The sequence below is a fragment of the Arvicola amphibius genome, chromosome 4, assembly GCF_903992535.2.
Source record: "Arvicola amphibius chromosome 4, mArvAmp1.2, whole genome shotgun sequence".
NCBI lineage: Eukaryota > Metazoa > Chordata > Mammalia > Rodentia > Cricetidae > Arvicola > Arvicola amphibius.
In genome coordinates, this window is record NC_052050.1 from 91,697,085 (window position 1) to 91,718,371 (window position 21,287).

Consider the following 21,287-nt stretch of genomic DNA (forward strand, 5'->3'; position numbering starts at 1 on the left):
GTGCTAGGCTTACAGGCATGTACCTCTAGAGTGCTAGGCTTACAGGCATGTACCTCTAGAGTGCTAGGCTTACAGGCATGCACCGTCACTGTTCTGTTTCTTATTCACCCAACCTCCACTCCTCCACGACGGTGGCCAGTGACAGTTGTGACCCTGTCTGAGATGGGTACGGTGACAGTCAGGAGGAAGTTGGGGAGAAAGCAGCTTTAGAAGTTGCCCAAGAGGGAAGTCAGGGAAGCCTTCTGGAGAAGCAGCAGGAAAGCAGATCTGGGGCAGGCTGGATGAGGAGGCAGATGAGGGAGCCAGGGGGATGGAGCTGCCAAACACCCCAGCCTTCCTTCTTTTTACTTTCTATTTTTGATATTATTATCATTATTATGTTTTGGTCTTTTGGCTGGCCTGGAACTCACAGAGGTCCACTTGCCTTTGTCTCCCGAGTGCTGGGATTAAAGGCACGTGCCACCACTGCCCAGCATCAGAGGACAGCTTTATGTAGTCAGTTTTCCCCACCTTTATGCGGCTTCTGGGAACTGAAGTCAGCACATCAGGTGTGCACTGTAGGCAGCAAGTGCTTTACTGGCTGAGCCATCTCAGCAGCCTTTCCTTTCTGTTTGGAGATAGAGACTTGTATAGCCCAGGCGGACACTGAGATCTTGATTCTCTTGCCTCAGTCTCCCAAGTAGCTGAAATTCCATTCCTGCGGTGGGAGGGGTTGGGACTCTGCCTCTTTAATTTGAATTGCTGGGTCTGTTATCTCCTTGCTGCCCTGTCTGCAGATTTCCATTATGGAAATGGAGCTCTGAAAGCTGGAATTTTCCCTGAGATCCTGCAGTCTGGTGTCTGGGGAGGGGATGGGTGTGGGGGCTGAGACTTGGGGTAGAAAGCTAGACTTATTACCACCCCCACTAAACCTTCTCTTTCATCCTCCAGGGTTCCCCATAGCCAGTAGCTTTAGGAATGGTGAGTTGGACCCAGGGTACCAGATACAGTGAGGAAGGGGATGGACCATAGCCAGGAGCTGGGTAGGAATAAATAACGGATCTTTTGCAGTATTTGGGGAGGAGACTCTTCTGTATCCTAAGACAACAGTTCCAACCCTACGGAGAAATGGTAACATGATGATGATGATGATGATAATCCAGCAAGGGCAGTCAAGAGGGTTCCAGAGCCAGAGGGACAGGGACCTCCTGAGTGCCCATTTCTAGGGGATAGTATACTACCCATACTAGTTCTCCCCCTGCAGGTCAGGCTGAAGCCCTGCAGGGCTCCCCCTGGCCAGCCCTCCAGCCCTGGGGGGCTGGAATGAAGCCAGGCTATGGATATGCAGGCCTTGGGAACCAGGCAGGTAAATGGGGTATGTGAAAGAGGGTGGGTAGGCGGTATCAGGCCCTGAGTCCAGGCCTCACCCACAGCTCTGTGTAGGGAAGGAGGGAGCATACCTGAGCCCAACCTGAATGCTGTGCTGAGATTTGGAGGAAAGGAAGGGGACCCAGGGCTATGTAAGTTGGCTACCCTAACCCTTCTTTCCCAGGACCCTATGGGCACCTGAGGCCAGAGCTGGGACTGGAACATTTTGGTGAGTGAGCATCTCTACAAGTCTGGGGTGAAGGAGCTGGGTAGGCAGAAGTCCCCTGGTGTCCCACAAGCCCCTGTCTTGTATTCTGTGTTGTAGGGGGTCCTGAAGTGAAGGCTGATACCAAGAGCCAGCTAGGAAACCGTTACAGAGGTAAGAGGAGTCATGGTGGCCCACATGGTCCATTTAGGGGCCACTACTGTCATCTCTCCACAGGTGTCCCCAGTCCTTGGCAGGGGTAGTAGACTCCATGGCCCTTAGACTGCTGAGTGATGACCTCAGAGACACCCCCAGTGCCTGAGATGCTGCTCTACCTCTCCCCAGGACACTGCCCTTCTGGGAAATGCTGAGTGTGGAGTTTGTCCCCTGCCCGTCCCCAGGGTCTCTGCATTAGAGCATGGCTGGGGGAGCACAGCTGGGGTATCTCAAGACTTGCCCAGGACACTGCCCTGCCTGTGCTATCCTCTGGGCTGAAGTAGCAATAAAGCTGTAGGATTCTTTGTTGCCTCTGTGTCATGAAGAAGTGCTGATTTTGATGAGAGTGGCCCATCCTGACTCACAGCTCATCAGGTGACAATGTGACTCTGCCAGACGCTCTACTCAAAACGGAAGACATGACAACAAACCAGACTCCGAACCTGTCTCCAGTCTAGGCGAAACAAGTCCAGTTTAGGGGTCTTTTGGCTGGGTATGTTCCTCAGTGGCATGTCCCGGTCATGTTCAAGACCCTGAGTTTGGCCTCCAGCACTGGGGAAGAAAGACTGCCCCTGAATAGGGTCCCGAGGGTCTAGGATTTAGGGAGTGTTTGCCATGCAAAAGAACACTTTAGAACTTGTTTTAATTTGTAATCATTCACCTAAATTGTTAAAGAAGCTGGATGTGGTGGCTATACTCTAACCTTGAAAGGTAGAAGCAGGGTGGGGAAACTGAGCAGGAGAATTCAGAGTTCAAGGCCAAGCACAGGCTACAGGTAGTGACCCTGTCTCAAAAAATTAAGGTGGGGTCTGGAGAGATGATTCAGCTAAGAGCACTTGGCTGCCCTTCTAGAGGACCAGATTTCAATTCTTAGCGCTCACAAATCGGCTCATTGCCGTCTGGAATACCAGCAATTTGACTCCCTCTTCTGGCCTCCAACAGTACTGCATGCACATAGTATACAGACACATGCAAGCAAAACATCCAACGCACATAAAATAATAAAAATAAAAATATTATGTTTTCTTTTTAAATTTTTTATTTATTTTTATTTATTTATTATGTATACAATATTCTGTCTGTGTGTATGCCTGCAGGCCAAAAGAGGGCATCAGATCTCATTACAGATGGTTTTGGGCCACCATGTGGTTGCTGGGACTTGAACTCAGGACCTTTGGAAGAGCAGGCAATGTTCTTAACCACTGAGCCATCTCACCAGCCCCAAATATGTTTTCTAGTTTAATTTAATTTACTATTATTTTTGCATGTGTATGATAGTGTGTGATGGTCAGTGTGTGTGTGTGCCATACATTGGAGGCTGGACGACAACTTTGGGAGGTAGTTCTCCCCTTCTTCTGTGAGTTTGAGTCCTTAAAGCCTGGTTACATGTCAGGCTTATATGGCAAGTTTTTTTGCCTGCCAAGCCATTTCACCAGGCTTTTGGAGACAGGATCTTATGTAACCCAGTTACATAAATTAGAAGCTGGCCTCTAACTTGCTATATAGCTGAGGCTGGTTTTGAACTTCTGATCTTCCTGCTTCCATTTCTCAAGTGGTGGGATTACAGGCAGGAGACACCACCCCAGGCTCAAAAATATTTTCTACTGGAATCACAGCAGCCCAAATGAAGTTCAATCCCCTTGTGACCTCTGACCGAAGCAAGAACAACAAACGGCATTTCAATGCACCTTCTCGCATTCAGGAGAAGATCGTGTCTTCCCATCTTTCCAAAGAGCTGAGAGAGAAGCACAGTGTTTGATCTGTGTCCATTGGAAAGGATGATGAAGCTCAGGTTGTCCGAGAACACAACAAAGACCAGCAGATTGGCAAAGTAGTCCAAGTGTACAGGAAGAGATACATCACCTACACTGAACAGGTGCAGTGAGAAAAGGCTAATGTTACAACTGTCCATGTGGGCATCCACCCAGCATGGTGGGTATCACCAGGATAAAGCCGGACGACAAAGACCACAGGACGATCCTGAAGCCAGGTGGTGATGGCGCACACCTTTAATCCCAGCACTCGGAGGCAGAGGCAAGGAAAGCCAGGTCCTGACAAGTAGGAAAGGGGAAGGGTAAATACACGGAAGAAACGACTGGGAAGATACAGAAGTGGGGGCATTTCATACATAGTTTTCATTAAAAATTGCTTATGTTTAAAAAAAAAAGTATTTTTCCGTGTCGTGACCCAGCCTCAGAGGAAGCAAGATGTGACTGCCTCACGGAAAAAGGTACCAAGCCACATGGCTAACATAGACAAGAATTATGGGTTAATATAAGTTATAAGAGTAATAAGAAACCTGAGCTAATAGGCCAATCAGTTTATAATTAAAACAGTATTTTTCCTTAAAGATGTCACTGAATTAATAATTTAGTTATAGAATTTACTTCCACATTCTTTGACTAATGCTCATTAAAGTACAGATATTTAAAATGGCTTACAAACTTGATGAACTAAATTAGCTATCTCAAACAATTATAGACACCAGGGACCAGGGATATAGCTCAGTCTCAGAGTTCAATTGTGTGGATTCAGGCTCCAGAACAACAACAAAAAAAACTAAATAAAAAATCACCTCAATTAAAAATACTGTCTACTTGAGTCTGTTGATCTCTAAATAGTATAAGGGCACAGGTCCCACAATGCCTTCCCAAACAGCCAAGGCTTCTTGAAATCCTTACTCTAGCAGATTAGAGAACACTTCCAAATATTTCTTAAAGCCAGTCACTCGTCCTTAACCCATGTTAGCTCATGCTGCTGGGTGTCTTCATTTCCTCCTCTTGGAGCTGCAAATGTGGACACACAGGCCTCCAAGGAAAGGTTCAGAATGGAGGTTAAGAAGTTGAGCCCAGACCTCAAAGGGTTTTCTCCCAGGTTCTCCTCCTCGTCTCACTATATGTTCTACTTCACAAGGCTTTCCTCCTTGCTGAAGAGCAGGATTGTGAGCCTACCCCACCTGCTCCCAGTGGCAGCTCTCAGGGAGGTCCATAGACGATACCGATACCCCATATCCCATGCTGGAGACGGAGTCCAGGGTCTTGAACACGCTAGGGACGCACACTATTGCAGCCACTCTCTCTGGGCCACTCGGGCCATTAACCCTTGAACCTTCTGGTGTCACTAATTATCCTAATAAAAGCTCTAATATTCCAATTCCAAATTATTATTTTTTTTTAAATTTTGTTTGCTTTCAAGACAGGGTCTCTCTGTGCAGCCTTGGCTAACCTAGAATTCCCTCTGTAGACCAGGCCGGCCTCAAATCTTTTTGTTTTGTTTTGCTTTTTGAAGATAGTGTTTCTCTGTGTAGCCCTGACTGTCCTAGACCTTGCTCTGTAGACCAGACTCTGTAGATCTGCCTGCCTCTGCTTCCCGAGTGCTGGGATTAAAGGTGTGCATCACCATCATCTGGCATCCAAATATTTCTTAATTTTTAAAATCTTATTTTATATGTGTTGACTGTTTTGCCCAAATGTATGTATGCTGGAAGAGGGCACTTGATCCCTTAAAACTGAAGTTACAGATGACTATGAGACACCTTGTAGATGCTGGGAATCAAACCCCGGTCTTCTGCAAGAGAAACAAATGCGCTGGATGGTGGTGGCGCACACCTTTAAATTCCAGGACAGGCTCCAAAGCTACAGAGAAAACCGAGAGCGAGAGCGAGAGAGAGAGCGAGAGAGAGAGGGAGAGAGCGAGAGAACGAGAGAGAGAGAGAGAGAGAGCGAGAGAGAGAGGGAGAGAGCGAGAGAACGAGAGAGAGAGAGAGCGAGAGAGAGAGCGAGAGAACGAGAGAGCGAGCGAGAGAGAGAGGGAGAGAGCGAGAGAACGAGAGAGAGAGAGAGAGCGAGAGAGAGGGAGAGAGCGAGAGAGCGAGCGAGAGAGAGAGCGAGAGAGAGAGGGAGAGAGCGAGAGAACGAGAGAGCGAGCGAGAGAGCGAGAGAGAGGGAGAGTGAGAGCGAGAGAGAGAGCGAGAGCAAAGTGCTCGTAACTACAGAACCATCTATCCAGCGTCCTCCAATACCAATTTTGAAGAGATTAACCCTTTTGTCTTTTTTTCCTTTTTCCTCTTTTTTTCCTCTTTGCTTCATTTCATGTATGGGGCAGAATGCCAAGTAGTCCAAGGCAGCCTTAAACTTGCTATGTCTGAGTCTGGCCTTCATCTCCTGGTTCTCCTGCCACCACCTCCCAGATGCTAGAATTACAGGCTTGAACCACTATTTATTTTTTCTTTACCAGAATCTCACCTGCTTGTCACTTACAATTATTGGCAACTTTAACGTATATAATGCATATCGCCCCCCCATCTCATCTACCCTAGACTAGCCTTGAACTTGGCTAGTGGTGGAGGGTGACCTTGAGCGTGATCCCCCTGCCTCCATCTCCCCTGAGTTAGAGACGTTACACCTGATTTATGTAAGGTTGAGGACTGGACTCAGGACCTCATGCATGCTACGGAAAGCACTTTGCGTACTCAACCCAAAACATTGCGCTAGAGTACTTTATTTACTGTGTGTGTGGTTGTGTCACGGGTTTGGAGGGGGGGTTCAGAGACAGCTAATAGGAATTACTTCTCTCTTCCCACTTTGGGGGTCTCCGGAACTCTAGTCGTCAGGTTTGGAGACAACTAGTAGGCGTAGTCGTCATCTAGTAGGCCCAAGACTTTGTTTTTTGAATTATGATATTCCTTCTATAAACTAGTCATGGTCTGTAATCTCAGATTTAAGAGGTGCAAGTAGGAGGATCATGAATGGGATGCCATACTTTGCTACGTATTGATACCAGCCTGGGACGTTTTGTCTCAAAAAAGAAAATGTGATGAAAGTATCCTTCAATCCAGAGTCACCATTGATAAATCGCAATAATTACTGTGGCACATTCTATACTGGTGGGGCATGGTCTCTGAGCACCATCGGGCCAGGAGGGGGCGCCCAGGGCGCGTATGCACCTCGAAGGATAGCGGAAGGCGAAGGAGGCACCGCGGGATACGGTGATTGGTTGGGGTGCCCAGGCAGTAAGCGCACCAGCTTGTGTTTGGCTGGAACGTGTTGCAGGCAACTCCAATTGGCTGGGCGGACCTCAGCGGGCTCCTGGATCTCGTTCCCAGGCTGCGGGCATCGTTCACTGGGCCCTGGGGTGGCAGCGGCGTCCAAGCTGGCGGCGCGGTGGCCCCGCTCCCGCTCCCGCTCGCACCCGCGGCGCGGCCGCGTGCACTCTCGGCTGAGCCGTGCCCGCGCGTCCCTGCCGCCCACCCCACCGCCCGCATCGTCCCTGCCGCACCCTCCGCTGCCCGGGTTGCCTCCCGGCTTGAGCTCAGGACCGCCGCCGCCCTCGGCTCTCGCTCTGGCCGAACTACCGCCTCTGCCCGCACTCCCTTTGCGCCCGGAGCTGCTGGCGCCCTGGGGCCCCGGGGTCCACCTGGCGCTGCCGGAGCTGCCGCCCGAGGTCTGCGCGCCCGCGCCGCCCCCAGCCTCGCTCGCCCTGCAGGACCTGCCGCGCCTGCCCGCGCCCGCGCCGCCGCCTGCGCACCTGCCGCTGCCGCCGCTTCCCGAGGCAGCTATCGCTGCCATCCCGGGGCCCGTGGGCGCCCGCGGCCGGCCCCCGCTGATCGCCGAATCTCCCCCGCAGCCGCTGCCCCCGCTGCCCACGCGGCCCTCACCCTTCACCCTGCTGGCGCCGCCGCTGCCCCGTGAGCCCTGGCCGCTCCCCGCCTTTCCCCTGCCGCTGCCGCCCCCGCCCCCGCCCCCGCCTCCCTACTTCTACCTATCGCCACCCTGCTGATCGCCTGGCTCCGCTGGGCTACAAGTGGGTGAGTCCGTGCCTGGACACTGGTAGGCAGGTTCGGAAGGCAGGGCCAGACCTCGGTTGGGGACGAGAGAAGAGTGCCAGGACTGCAGCCAAGGCGGGGGGTGGGGGGGGTGGGGGGGAGAAGAAATAAAACTGACCTTCAGTTTAAGATGAGGGACGTCAGATGGGGCTGGTGACACACTCCTGTAACCCCAACATTAGGGATGCTTAAGCAGGGGGATCACGAGTTAAAGGTCAGCCTTTGTTACTTAGTGAGACCCTGTCTCAAAACACTTTCTAAAAAAAAAAAAAAAAAGCCGTGCGGTGGTGACACCTTTAATCCCAGCACTCGGGAGGCAGAGGCACGTGGATCTCTGTGAGTTCGAGGCCATCATGGTCTACATAAAGCTACACAGAAAAACCCTGTCTCAAAAACAACAACACCAAAAAAAAAAAAAAGATTTAGGGACTTTGCCACCCCTTCTCTGGCCCTCCAGTCTTGCAGCGTCTCCCTAGGATATTTGAGAACGAAACTCATCTAAGTGCTGATAAAAGTAGCTGTTGCCTAAGGAAGAAACCCTGGTCAAAAGGATGACACCAGCAGTTTGATTCTTTTTTGGTTTTTTGAGACAAGACCTCTTTGCTACGGTTGTGCTGGCTGGCTTTGAACTCAGCAATTCGATTAACCTGTCAGCCTTCTGAGTGTAGGTGTAATAGTCTGCAGCCACCAAGCTGGGCTTTGAAAACAAAACTTCAGATGCTGCAGCCAGTGTCCAGAATGCCATGCTGTCCCCTGTCCAGTCTGTGTGCAAGGCTAAGACCTTCCTAGCTTACCTTTGGAAACTCCTAAGCCATATGAGTCAAACTGAAATAGATCCAAGGGTCCCCCAACCCCCAACGGGTGATGATGGATAATTGATACTAGACAAGATGATCGCATAGAAGGCTGTGAAGTCACCCCCATGGGGAAAGAGAGCTCTAGGTAGATTCCTGAGTAGAAACTCCTCTCTCCTGCCACACAGGCCTCTCACCCCCACACCGGTTTCTGTGCAGCCAGTACAACTTAATATAATGTTCTCTTTGTTCCACAGGTCGCCTGGGCTCAGGTAACCAGGTGGATGGCAGACCTCTTCAGCCACTCAGGAGTGGTGTCAGGAAGCCAGCCTTGACCCTAGAGGACCTCTGAGAGCCCAGTCCCGTCAGCAAGAAGATCAATTTATTAGGTTCCTGTGACTGCAATAAGGAATTATGCAAACTAACGGCCTGGGACAATAGGAATTTGTTCTCTTAACAGTGCTGGTGGCCAGAGGCCTAAAAAGACTGACAGTGTCAATAGCAGCAGAGACAGCTCTGGCTTTGCCTTGCTCCGGCAGGACCTTGCTCGTCCTCCCGTGCTAGGAAAGGACTTCTATCACTGCCTTTCTTGAATCCAAGTTGACTTCATACTGAGATCCTTCAGTGAATCATGTTTGCAGAGATAATTTATCAGCTAGATGTGGTGGCGCACACCTTTAATCCCAGCACTTGGAAGGCAGAGGCAAGAGGATTTCTGAGTTGATAGTCAGCCCGGTCAGGCTGGTCTCCAGAGTGAGTTCTGGGCTAGCCAGAACTACGTGGTGAGACCTTTAAAACAAACAAACAAACAAACAAAAGACACTTTTATCACATGAAGTCACACTCCCAAGTTCCATTATCAAGTTCATACAGCCTAAGCCTTCTCCGTTGACCAGGCTACCTTTGAACTTGGAGTCTGTTTCTGCTACCCAAGTAGCTGGGTTGCAGGATTGTGTTACCAAGCCTGTCTTAGGCCATGCCGGTCCCGCCTTCCTTCTGTTCTTCCCAGAAGACTTTTCTAGATCCTGTCCTTCACTGACTTGGGGCCCTGAGTGGTCTGTGAGCCCGTGGACAGCAGCTGACACACTAACCTGCTACAGGAAGAAAGTATGCCTGTCTTCCCTAGTGACTGTCTCTCTGCTTCTTTGTGTTCCTTAGCTTGCTCTCTCTCATGTGCCCAGCTCTTTTCTCTGCCCGGAAGCAGAAAGTATCAGGAGAGACAGTGAACGTATCTTTTAAAGACAACTCTTGTGGGAGTGCACCAAACTGGAGAGCCGTATGCTGGAGGATGAAAGCTGATCAAAACTGATAATAAAGTTAATTGTTACCCAGTCCGTGGTTGTGACCTCTCCAGGTGTGCAGGTGAAACTACATTGCTCTTGACAGAATACCTTTGTCTGAGACCGCATGGGGGTGGGAGCCTGGGCTTCTGAAGGTTTTCCACAGTAGGGACCCCAGCACTAAGAAAGCTGCTTCACACAAAGTGTGTACACACACGCACGTTCACACATACTAGGAGAGAGGTTCTGTCCAAAGAAAGGACAGGTTGTAGGGACCTCCCCAGGGGGTGTAAGGTTGGCAGGGAAAGGAACCACCTTACAATCCACCACCCCTGCTGATGAATGGACGCCCAGAGGCCTGCTTTCCTGACCTGTTGAGGGAGCGGCAGACTTAGAAATCAGGTGTTTTCTGTTGCCTGTGTGTATACACAGCCCAGCCTTTTTAGGGCTCTGGGCTTGTTTCCTATCTATAGTAAGTGACTAGTGAGCTGCTGAGGATTACGGGCTTTCCAGTCTTCCTTTAGCAGTCGTTGAAGGTTCCGGAGCTAAGGAACCGGCTCCTCTAACTATAAAGCCAGGTGAGCCCTCAGGCTTCTCGAAAGGCAATGGGGGTTGTAGCCTGAGGTCCCCGGTGAGGACAGCAAATTAACCCACCTAGGCCACATTCAGGTAAACTGAATCCTGGCTCGTGATGAACTCAGCCAAGACAAAGAATGTTGTTTAGTTACTTAAGATGGGGTGGGGGGTGGGGCACACCTCCGTTTCCTCAAGCGATTAGAGCATTGGGGAAAATTCCTCATACCCTTCCTAGTCTGCGGAGATGGGGGCTGGGATTCTGGAGGACCTGTTAAAGTCTCAATGAGATGGTAACTGCTTAAAGGGGCCCTACCTCTCCACATCAGTGTTACTGTGTTCCAGTCCAGAGGTCCAAACTTTAACCCTTTAGTTCCCAGGACTCAACTGACTCTCCTGGTCTCAGATAGACCAGGAGATAACATAATGGAACTCTAGGGCTACCCAGGTAGACTCCAGGAAAGCCAAGGGCTTCCTCGTAAGCAGACTTTTGCAGCCTGGCCTAGAGTCCCCCCAAGAAGCAGCACCCAGTCCTTCAGGCTTCTGGAATGTGGGGGTTCTTCCCCACATTTACTGCCCCCCAGACCTGAATGGAGCTTGTGTTAGAAAGAAACAGTGGAAGACTTGCTGCCTGAGCCACTTGAGGACCAGTCCAACCACAAGGGGAGGTGCATCCCTGTCTGCAACACACACTTCACTGTGCTTGATGAGTCCATGGCAGTGTGGGTGCTCCGTGCTATGTTTCTAGATAGAAGATAGGGAGCACCCCACACTTTGGGGCCACCGAGAAATTGGGGACTTTTTGGCCTCTGCTCCCTGAGAATGCTTACTGTTTTCTTTCTTTCTTTCATTTTTTGTTTGTTTATTTGTTTTGTTTTTGAGATGAATTTCTCTGCCGAACAGCACTGGCTGTCCCAGAACTCACTCTGTAGACCAGGCTGGCCTTGAACTCACAGATATCTGTCTGACTCTGCCTCTGGGGTTACAGCTTGCAATGCCACCACCCAGCTGAGAAAGCTAACCCTTAATGGGTTGTGTACTACCACACACGACTCTGTCAGGGGTTCTAGAGCTATCTATAGCAATGGTGGGCTACCTGGCAAAGCCTTCCATAGGTTAACCAACTCTCCCAATCTTGGATGCAGAACTTAGTCCTCAAACTCAAAATATCCAGGGCCAACAAACCACGGTGAGTTGGCCTCCAACACCCAAAGGCAGTAGACTTTGTCTACTGCTGGGGAAGATACTCCAGGCTTGGGGCTGCAGAGGGTAGAGTTGGTGGCCCCTAGACCCAAGCTTGCAACAGTCTCAGACACCTAACCAAACCTGTGTGACCAGATTCCTGGAGGCCCCTGGAAGAGGGAGTCTCTAGGCAGGCTGGGCTCTATTAGCCTTGCTTTGCAGCCACTCCCTCATAACATACTGTGAAATCCCTGCCCCAGGAGGCAGATGAGCTGGGCAGGTCTGACCCCATCTGCAGAGTACTGGAAACTGGCCATTGATCTAAAGCGTCTCCTAGTTCTGACTTGGAGACTGCAGAAAAGCCATCTCCATTGGCCACCAAATGGCTCAGTGTGTAAAAATGTACTTGCCAAGAAGCCTGACCTTCTAACTCCTGGGACCATGAGAGGAAGAAGAGCAGCACCAACTGCTGCAAATTGCCCTCTGACCTCCTCACACATGCAGTGATACCTGGGTGCCCATATACACACAGCCTACACAGTAAGTAAAATTTAGCAAGACTGTATCAGCTTGGAGGCTGGAAAGAGTTCTGAGTGTTCTGAGCAGTTCTGTTCCCAGCACATATGCTGGTTGGCTCACAACCACCTGTAATTCTGCTTCCAGGGAGCTGATCCTCTGGCTTCTGCAGGCACAGCACTCATTAACACATATCCACACATACTCCTTCCCACAAAACTAGGATTATTATCTTATTTTATTTTAGACAGGGTTCTCTGTGCAGCCCTGGCTGTCCTGAAACTCGCTCTGTAGACCAAGCTAGACTCCAACTCAGGGATTCACCTGCCTCTGCCTCTGGAGTGCTGAAATTGAAGGTGTGCACCACCACACAGGGCAGAAAAGAACCTTCTAAAACTCTGGGCTCTGAGAAGGCGTCTCAGCAGAGAGAGGTTGATGGGTGGTTCCAGCCCACTTTCCAGACCAGGTGACTAGTATGGGCCTTAGTCTATTTATTTGGTGGGAGAGGTTCTCAAATTTGGGAGATCACAGAAGTGATGAGCACACCACACCCTGGGTTCCAATACCCAGGTTCATAGACAGCAAGCATTGAGATGCCTAAGCTGGTAAAAGGTTCTTGCTGCCAAACATCACTACCTGAGCTCCATCTCCATGCCCCAGATTATAGAAAGAGAACTGACTCCTGCAAGTTATCCTTACACATGCACACACACACACAAATACACATACACAGTGGTGTAGACATAGTAACTAAGAAAAACTTTAACCTGGCAGCCCACGCCTTTAATCCCAACACTTGGGAGGCAGAGGCCTGCGGAATTCTGTGAGTTCAAGGCCAGCCTGGTCTATAGAGCAAATTCCAGGACAGCTAGGGCTACACAGAGAAACCCTGTCTTAAAAGACCAAAAACCAAGAAACAAACAACTTTGTAAAGGCCTAAAAACATAGTAGGGGAACACCTAAATCCCTAAGTGTGTGTGTGTGTGTGTGTGTGTGCGCGCGCAGGTGTGCGTGAGTGCATGCCTTCCAGCCCTGGTCAGATCAGTGTTTACTCCCTAATAAGAGGAAGAGATTGTCCTCTTGGGTGTGGTAGCACACGCCTTTAATCCCAGCACTCCTGAGGCAGAGGGAGGCAACTGTGTGAGTTCAAGGCCAGCCTGGTCTACAAAGAGAGTTCCAGGACTGCCAGTGCTGTTACACAGAGAACCCTGTCTTGGAAAAGAAGAAAGAAAGAAAGAAAGAAAGAAAGAAAGAAAGAAAGAAAGAAAGAAAGAAAGAAAGAAAGGAAGGAAGGAAGGAAGAAAGGAAGAAAGGAAGGAAGGAAGAAAGAAAGAAAAAAAGAGGTTGAGGTTGTCCTAAACTATATCTTGAGAAGCCCCTTACTTTTCTGAAGAAAAAAAAAAAAGGAAGGGATTGTCTATACCCTGGTCTTTTCTCAGTGCTGGAAATGGAACCCAGAGCCTGGTGTGCATGCAGGACACGTTCCCTACCTGAGTCACACCTCACCTCCATCACCCCCCTTTTATTAGTGCATAGCCTTTACTCTCCAATATCACAGGTGTCTAGATGACATTTTCATAATACATTATCATGTAACCTTGCTAGTACAGCTAGTGCAGCTGAGTATATACAGGATCCAATATTAAAGGTATATGTCACCACACCAGGCCTCTTTTTTTTTCCTTTTGTTTGTTTACTTGTTTTTCTGAGACTGGGTTTCTCTGTGTAGACTTGGCTGTCCTGGAACTAGCTCTCTAGTGCAGGCTGGCCTCAAACTCAGAACTCCACCTGTCTATGCCTCCCAAGTGCTGGGATTAAAGGCATGCACCACAATGCCCGGCTTTTCTTATCTTTCTTTTAAAAGACAGAGTTTGACTGTGTAACCCAGATTGGCTTTGAACTCTTGGTGATCCTCTACTGTGTCAGAGTCTGGAGTACTGAGATTGGCATAAGCTATTATGTCCTATCCCTTTGTGTGTGTGCATGCAAAGTTGTATTTGCCTGTGGATGCTTGCACACATGTGGAAGTCTGTTGACACTGGGTGTATTCATTATTCCTCTCTCTCTCTCTCTCTCTCTCTCTCTCTCTCTCACACACACACACACACACACACACACACACACACACACACACACACACACACAATGTAATCCTGGCTTGGAACCCTGGAACCAAAGCTGTAACTCATGTAGACCAGCTTAGCCTTGAACTCACAGAGGTTCACCCATCTCTGCCTCCTGAGTAGTAGGATTAAAGGCAGGCATATGCCACCATGCCTGCAAGGTTTTTTTTTTTCTTTTTTTTTTTCTGTAGACCAGGCTGGCCTTTAACTCACAGATGTGTGCCTGCCTCTGCCTCAGGAGTGCTGGGATTAAAGGCGTGTTCCACTACTGCTTGGTTTGAAACACCTCTGGACTGTGGCAAGAGATTGTTCAGTGGTTAAGAGCACTGACCACTCTTTCCAGGTTTGATTCCCAGTACCCACCTGGTGGCTCACAACCACCTGTAATGCTAGTTACAGGGAATCTGATGTTCTCTTCTGGCCTCAGGCACCAGGAACACATGTTGTGCAGATATACATGCAGGCAAAACACCTGGGGTTCAGAGTGCTGGCCTGGCCTCTGATGGAGTCTCTTTTCTTTTCTTTTCTTTTCTTTTCTTTTCTTTTCTTTTCTTTTCTTTTCTTTCCTTCCTTCCTTTCTCTCTCTCTCTCTCTCTCTCTCTCTCTCTCTCTTTCTTTCTTTCTTTCTTTCTTTCTTTCTTTCTTTCTTTCTTTCTTTCTTTCTTTCTTTCTTTCTTCCTTTCAAAATCCTAATAGTCCTCAGAAGCTGAGCATGGTGGTACACACCTTACTTAATCTTAGGGCTCAGGAGGCAGAGGCAGGCAGATCTCAGCGAGGTCCCAGCCAGTCAAAATGTCCAAAATGAAAAAAGAAAAAGAAAAAGGCCTCAGAAGTTCTTAGCCTCCAGAAGGGCATTGCTCATGACTCCCATGACCTCTCTGAAATATGCACATATTGGCAGGATTGCGTTCCCTTGTGGAAGGAATGCAGAATCTAAGTTTTCTTAACTCAGTCTCAGGCCCAAAGAGGTTAAGACACTTAGTCCTCCCTAGTCACCCCGGTAGGATCAGAATTTGAGCTGAAATCAGGCAGCATTCTGTGAATGGAGAAGCTAAGGGACCGGAAGTCAGGGCTCAGGGACCTGACCCCTTTGCCCACCTCCGTAGTATCTGGGCTTGGCTGGCTATTCATGTAACTATCAGAAAGAGCACCCTATACCAGAGTCCCCCCCCCCCGTTGTCCCTTCTTGCCCCAGGGCCCCTTTCTGCCCCTCCCCCTCCCCACAATGAGCTCTTTATCACCAGGCCACTAGGGACTTCCAGCCGTTCAGCTCAGCCCCCTAGTTTCGGCAATGGGGGTGGAGTGGGAACACCTGAGCTGAGGTAGAGTCGTATGCGTGTGTGTATTGGTGGGGGGGAGTAGTTTTCTAGGCCGTTGCCTTGGTAATGCCACCTGAGCTGGGCGCCAGGCACCTGTTGTCTGGGAAACTGTAGGCGGGGCCTCTCCCCTAGGAGCTGCCGGGGTTATTGAACTGAGACTGGAGACAGATCAGATTCCAGAGAGTCCTGAAAGGGTGGGGGTGGAGAGGGGTACGATGATGGATAATGGGGGCATATATTCCCCACAGAGTGAATTAGGTGGCAAAGAGGGAGCAGGCTCAGGCTGAGAACTCATCGGCCCATTTCTCTGTTCCAAGCCAATATATTGGTTCCTCTCGTCCCTTTTCTCTGTGTCCTGTCTTCCCGGAATTCCTTTGTTCCCGGGTTTCCATTTGGTCTTGGCACCCTACCTAAACCTGAGGGCCCCCATCCCACCCCCTTTTCACCATTGCTCTGGTTCTGTTACCCAATGGTAGCCTCTAGGTCCCTTGCCCGGCTCCTCCCCTACCTAGGCCTTAAAACCCCGCCTGCAACCAGCGCCCTCAGACGCCCCAGGTGACACCTCACAGTTCTGTTTTGAGACAAGCTGTGTACCAGCCGAGAGGACTTCAATCGAGAAAGGACGGGAGCAGCCAGCAAAGAGGACCGCGGCTGTTTTAAGTCCAAGGCAGGTTTGGAGGGTCTCTGATGGGCTGGCTACAAGCGATCCTGCTGAGCAAGACCTAAGGACGTCTTTGTATTCAGTGAGTATCACATGTGCGAGGCCCGACCGCCGATGTGAGGTCTGTCCTGGCCTGAGAGCAACAGATTCATCTCCTGAGCAGTGAGGCCCACCCCGAACACGAACTCCAAGCCCCCAACCCTGTCGAGTGCGTGATTCAGGCTGAGAGCTGAGAAGACCTGAGGAGCAGATGGCTTCGACTGGTCTTGAACTCCTTGGCATGACCCTGGCAGTGCTAGGCTGGCTGGGGACCCTGGTGTCCTGTGCCCTGCCACTGTGGAAGGTGACTGCTTTCATCGGCAACAGCATCGTTGTGGCCCAGGTGGTGTGGGAGGGGCTGTGGATGTCCTGTGTGGTCCAGAGCACTGGCCAGATGCAGTGCAAGGTGTACGACTCACTGCTGGCGCTACCCCAGGATCTGCAGGCTGCCAGAGCCCTCTGTGTTGTTGCCCTCCTGCTGGCTTTGCTGGGCCTGCTGGTGGCTATCACGGGTGCCCAGTGCACCACATGCGTGGAGGACGAAGGTGCCAAGGCCCGAATTGTGCTCACTGCAGGGGTCCTCCTTCTCCTCTCGGGCATCCTGGTGCTCATCCCTGTCTGCTGGACAGCCCATGCCATCATCCAGGATTTCTATAACCCACTGGTGGCTGAAGCCCTCAAGAGAGAGTTGGGGGCCTCCCTCTACCTGGGCTGGGCAGCGGCTGCACTGCTCATGCTGGGGGGAGGGCTCCTCTGCTGTACGTGTCCCCCATCCCATTTCGAGCGGCCCCGTGGACCCAGGCTGGGCTACTCCATCCCCTCCCGTTCGGGTGCTTCAGGACTGGATAAGAGGGACTATGTGTGAGGCTCCCCCAGAAGCTGGAACGGGCAGCCTTATGCCCAGGCTCTGGGCTGTGCCCTTGCATCTCTCATTAACCTCATGAGCCGCTCACTTCTTTGTTTGGTTAAGACTTGGCTCTAGGAGAATCTCAGCTGGTCCATCTTGAGCCAGCCCTTTGCAGTGGTTGCAATCTTGTGAATGCGCCAAAGCTACTGGGTACCCTGACCCTTCCCTGACTCCCAGGGTATTGCTGGGGTTTCCTCCGACTTAGTCTCTTCTCTGTTGAGTTCTGCCTTATCCCAAGAACCTGGACCTCAGCCTCCTTGCCTTCAAAACAAGATGCGCACTGTGACCTAACAGCCCAACCACCTCCTGAGTTCAAGCTGCTCAGTGCCCTACCCACTCCCCAACCTGAGCTGGGAATAAAAGCACATTGTAACTGCGCTTCCTCTGATCTGTGGAAAGGCATGGGGGTGTGGGGTGCTCCAGGTTCCAGCCAGCAAGCTTACTTGCTTAGAATATGGGGTCTGAGCCAGAAAAGCTTGGAATTGATTATGGAACTGCCACCTCCCTCTAGTTACGCTTGTAGCAAATACCAAGTGACATCAAAGGCACATTATAAAAACCATGTTTTATTTAGTAAAATGTGTGGGCAGGGAAATGTGCAAGGTTAGAGAAACGGGGGTGGAGGGTCTACCGCACAGCTGGGGCCTGATCTGGGGGAGAATGCATGGTAACTTTGGTAACGGGATGTAGGGCCAAAGGTTGGAAGACTTGGAGTAGAAAATTCTTTGGTAACTTATCACCTGTCCTTCCAGGACTGGGAACTCTTGGAACAGGCCATCTTGGGGGGGTTCACAAAGGGCAGATTCACAAGTGGTCTCAAAACAGGTTCCACAGAAGATGCCCAGAATGAATAAAGACACAGACTAAAAGTGTCACCCCTCCCGATGGACGTCCGAAATGCCAACAGCAGAGGTAGGCAGAGTCTGGACTTAGGTTGAGGCAGGAAAACTAGAGCCTGTCTCAAAAACAGATGGAGCCAACCCTAGGGGCAGGGTATCATACAGCTCATTGGTAGAGTGCTTGGTCCCCAAACGTGTGGGGCCCCAGGTTCAATATCGGGTACCGCAAAAGAAAAACAAGAAAAACAACCCAAAACTCCTAGGCATCATTTCTTGATGGCTCAGCTCAGGGTCCTAAGGTTCCCTGGCCAGCAGAGCCTCACTCCCCAGTAAGCATCAGACATAATTCTTGGTGGGGTATTCAGAGGGTCCCCGAATGGCCGAATGTGGGGCAGACGTAGAATAACGGGCCATGTAATGGCCAGGTCCCCGGGGCCCCCCAGAGGAGCAAGAACAGCACAACAGCCCTCCACCCAGCAGCAAAAGGCCCGAGGCTGCCCAGCCCAGATAGAGGGAGGCCCCCAGCTCCCGCTTTTGAGCATCAGCTACCAAGGGGTTATAGAAGTCCTGGATGATGGAGTGGGCAGTCCAGGAGACAGGAATAAGGGTGAGGACACCGGAGATGACAAAGGTGATCCCGGAGATGAGCACCAGTCGAGACTTGGAATTCTTGTCTTCCACACAGGTAGTGCATTTGGCTCCCGCGAGGTAGACCAGCAGGCCAAGCAGGACAACGAGGAGGGTGACGACACAGAGGGCTCTAGCAGCCTGCAGGTCCTGGGGTAGCGCCAGCAGTGAGTCGTACACCTTGCACTGCATCTGACCAGTGCTCTGGACCACACAGGACATCCACAGCCCCTCCCACACCATCTGGGCCACAACGATGCTGTTGCCGATGAAGGCTGTCACCTTCCACATGGGTAGAGCACAAGACACCAGGGCGTTGACCCAGCCAAGCAGGGTCAGGACAATCCCCAAGATTTGCAGACCGGCAGAGGCCATGATGAGGTTGAGGGGCTGTGTAACATGGGAAGATGGAAACAGGAGTGTTAAAATGTGGCAGGCCCAGATGTTCTGTATCTTGCCAGCGGCGATACCAACACCAAGTACCCTGGCAGTTGGCTACTCTGTCCTGCATTATGGGTTAGATACACTTCCTGGGCCAATCAAAAGTAAAACAAGAATTTAATTTTTCCCTAGTCTGTGATAGGCAAAGCACAAAATCCTGTTGTTTTTTGTGCAGGTGACAGGAAATAGGACAAAGCTAAAAGCACGGGCCAGTCCAGTGACAGCTGCTTTCTCGGACATTTATTCTACTTGAGACTGGGTCTTAGGTAGCACAGGCAAGCTGAGGATGACCTTGAACTTCTGACCCTCCTGCTTTCAACCCCAGAGTGCTGGGATAACAGGTGTTTACCTGTAAGGCCTCACCCAGATAACGCAGTGCTGGTGACTGAACTCAGGGCCAGGCAAGCCCTCTACAAACTGAGAGGCATCCTCAGGTACAGTTTATCAGGTGAGCAGAGTGTCACAAAGAGGGTGAAATGTCAGGGGTGTAATTTTGGGACGGTCGGGCTCTAACTACAAGTTTTAGGTCCAACCTTATCACTTCAGCCCTCAGGTGATATCTCAAGCTTCCTCCCACCACTCAAGCTCAAAAGGAAACCCCAGCTCCGCTCCATGCTCCATTTCAGGTAGATCTAATTCCTTGAAATCCCAGGCCTAGCCCTCCCCCCCACACTCCAGGTACTTCTTCCCAATCCCTGGGAGTGGTTGGAGGCCCTTCCAGGCCAGGCTCAGCATGCCCTGGAGGGCAAGAGAGAGGAGGAAAAACAAACCCTTTCACCCAAAAGCAGATTTTTCTAGGCTACCAGCCGATCCTCAGTCCAGCCTCCACCTCTAAGGGTCAAGGTGCATGCTCTAAGGATGGGGGCATTCTTTTGAATTTTACACAAAAGGCCGTGCTACCTTCCTCTCTGGACACAGCTTCCCAAGGAGCTAAAATTCAAGACCCCAGTGCTTTCTGTGACAAGCTGCACCTGTGTCCTTCACATCGCACTTCACATTGTTGGCGCTGAGGGAATCAGTTCTGCCCGGCGCCAGGCTGTGGCTCCCCATTACCCTGGGTTCTAAGTGTGCACCTTGCACCTAAGAATGGCATAGGCCCCTTTCCACTCCTCTCCCTTGCAGTCTCACGCTGGAGACCCGAGTCAAGATCTGGAGAGACATTCGCCCCTTCTCATCTCTGTCCCCCTCCACTTACCGAGTACTCCCTCAGCTTTGTCCGAGGGCGTCTGTAAGGCTCGGCCTCCCGGGGCTGGTTGGTTATCAGTCAAGCCTAGGAGTGCGCGAACAGGAGGGGCTTAATGGCGGTGCCCGAAGATGGGTCCGCGCCTGCAGGTGAGGGGGAGGTGAGTCCCGCCCCAGAGAAGCCAAGCAGGTGGAGGAGGGGCGTCCCGGGTTTCGGTGCCTTTGTCCCAGGGAGGGGGAGGGGCGTTTAACTTTTCCGGGGCCGCGGGGACTCGATCGCCTCGCGGGGCTCGATGCACCACTTTCTACATAGGGACTTGAGGACCCAAGTGGCTGCCGCTAGGATCGAAGTTTCAGCTTTCTGCACACGCCCGCACGCACCCTGCCACATCCCCCTGCTTCCATATCGCCACACTTGCCCCAGGCTCACCTGCAAGAGACCGCAAAGATTCCCAAGTCGAAAGTAGGGACGAGGGCGGAGGCAAGGGGTCTTAAAGTCGCAATTACGTCACTGAACCACCTCCCTCTGGGAGGGGCAGACCCCCCCTCCCACGACCGCAGCCAGTGTGCGTTTCTTGGCCGGGTGCCTTAGTTACTGGCGACTCCAAAGTCAACACCTGCTACCCGCTGAGTTCAGCGACTCACTCGAGTTGTGACTTGAGAATTCACCCAACTTTTCATAGCCCGTCTCTCACTTTGCAAATGGAGACAAGTCTGCATGTAAGTCCTAAGGTACAAATTAAAGGGCACATGGGGAGGGGGCGGTGTGTGGCTGTCATACTGCGTACCTGTGATCAGAAGAGGGCTAGCAATGGTTCTCGTCTTCTACTCTGCCGGCCCCGGGGATCGAACTCCAGATTGACATGCTTGGCAACAGCCATCCTTAACCGCTGAGCCATCTCGTTGTTTTTGTTATACCCTCGAGGTCCTTAAGAAAGCAGCGTGTGGGTCTGGAAAGATGACTCACCAGTTATGAGCCTTTCTGCTCTTCCAGTGACCGGGTTTTTTTTTTTGCACCCAGCTTATAAGCACCTGTAATTCCATCTTTAGGAGATCCGTTGCCCTCTCTGGACGCCAGGGACATTCATACACATGTGGCACACACAGGTACACAAAAATAAAATAAATCTTTTTTTAAAAAATAAGGTAGAGTGCATAAACTCGCACATACTACAAACGTAGTGCTGTTTACTGATACAGGAGAATTCGGAG

General features: G+C 51.0%; 2 protein-coding genes, 1 long non-coding RNA gene and 1 pseudogene across 3 annotated transcripts; 3 read left to right on the top strand and 1 right to left on the bottom strand.

The window, feature by feature from the left end:
* The first annotated feature begins 3,392 nt into the window (after nucleotides 1-3,392).
* On the top strand, nucleotides 3,393-3,910 carry LOC121677158 (annotated as a pseudogene).
* A 12,030-nt stretch (nucleotides 3,911-15,940) lies between these two features.
* Cldn9 (claudin 9) lies at nucleotides 15,941-17,363 on the top strand. Its single transcript, XM_038326388.1, has one exon. It carries the CDS (start codon nucleotides 16,291-16,293, stop codon nucleotides 16,942-16,944), a length of 654 nt encoding a protein of 217 aa, XP_038182316.1. The 5' UTR covers nucleotides 15,941-16,290; the 3' UTR covers nucleotides 16,945-17,363.
* A 171-nt stretch (nucleotides 17,364-17,534) lies between these two features.
* Nucleotides 17,535-20,580, bottom strand: Cldn6 (claudin 6). The gene is made up of 3 exons (XM_038326386.1): nucleotides 20,506-20,580; nucleotides 20,089-20,163; nucleotides 17,535-18,842 (listed from the first exon to the last, which is right to left on the bottom strand). Exon 3 carries the CDS (start codon nucleotides 18,825-18,827, stop codon nucleotides 18,162-18,164), a length of 666 nt encoding a protein of 221 aa, XP_038182314.1. The 5' UTR covers nucleotides 18,828-18,842; nucleotides 20,089-20,163; nucleotides 20,506-20,580; the 3' UTR covers nucleotides 17,535-18,161.
* Nucleotides 19,075-21,017, top strand: LOC119812051. The gene is made up of 3 exons (XR_005285040.1): nucleotides 19,075-19,341; nucleotides 19,440-19,519; nucleotides 20,016-21,017. It is a non-coding gene; the product is annotated as an uncharacterized LOC119812051 (long non-coding RNA).
* Nucleotides 21,018-21,287: the final 270 nt, after the last annotated feature.

What these genes read in the sequence shown, in the direction of transcription:
- Cldn9 (XM_038326388.1), top strand. Translation starts at nt 16,291, where the DNA reads ATGGCTTCGACTGGTCTTGAACTCCTTGGCATGACCCTGGCAGTGCTA.
- Cldn6 (XM_038326386.1), bottom strand. Translation starts at nt 18,827, where the DNA reads ATGGCCTCTGCCGGTCTGCAAATCTTGGGGATTGTCCTGACCCTGCTT.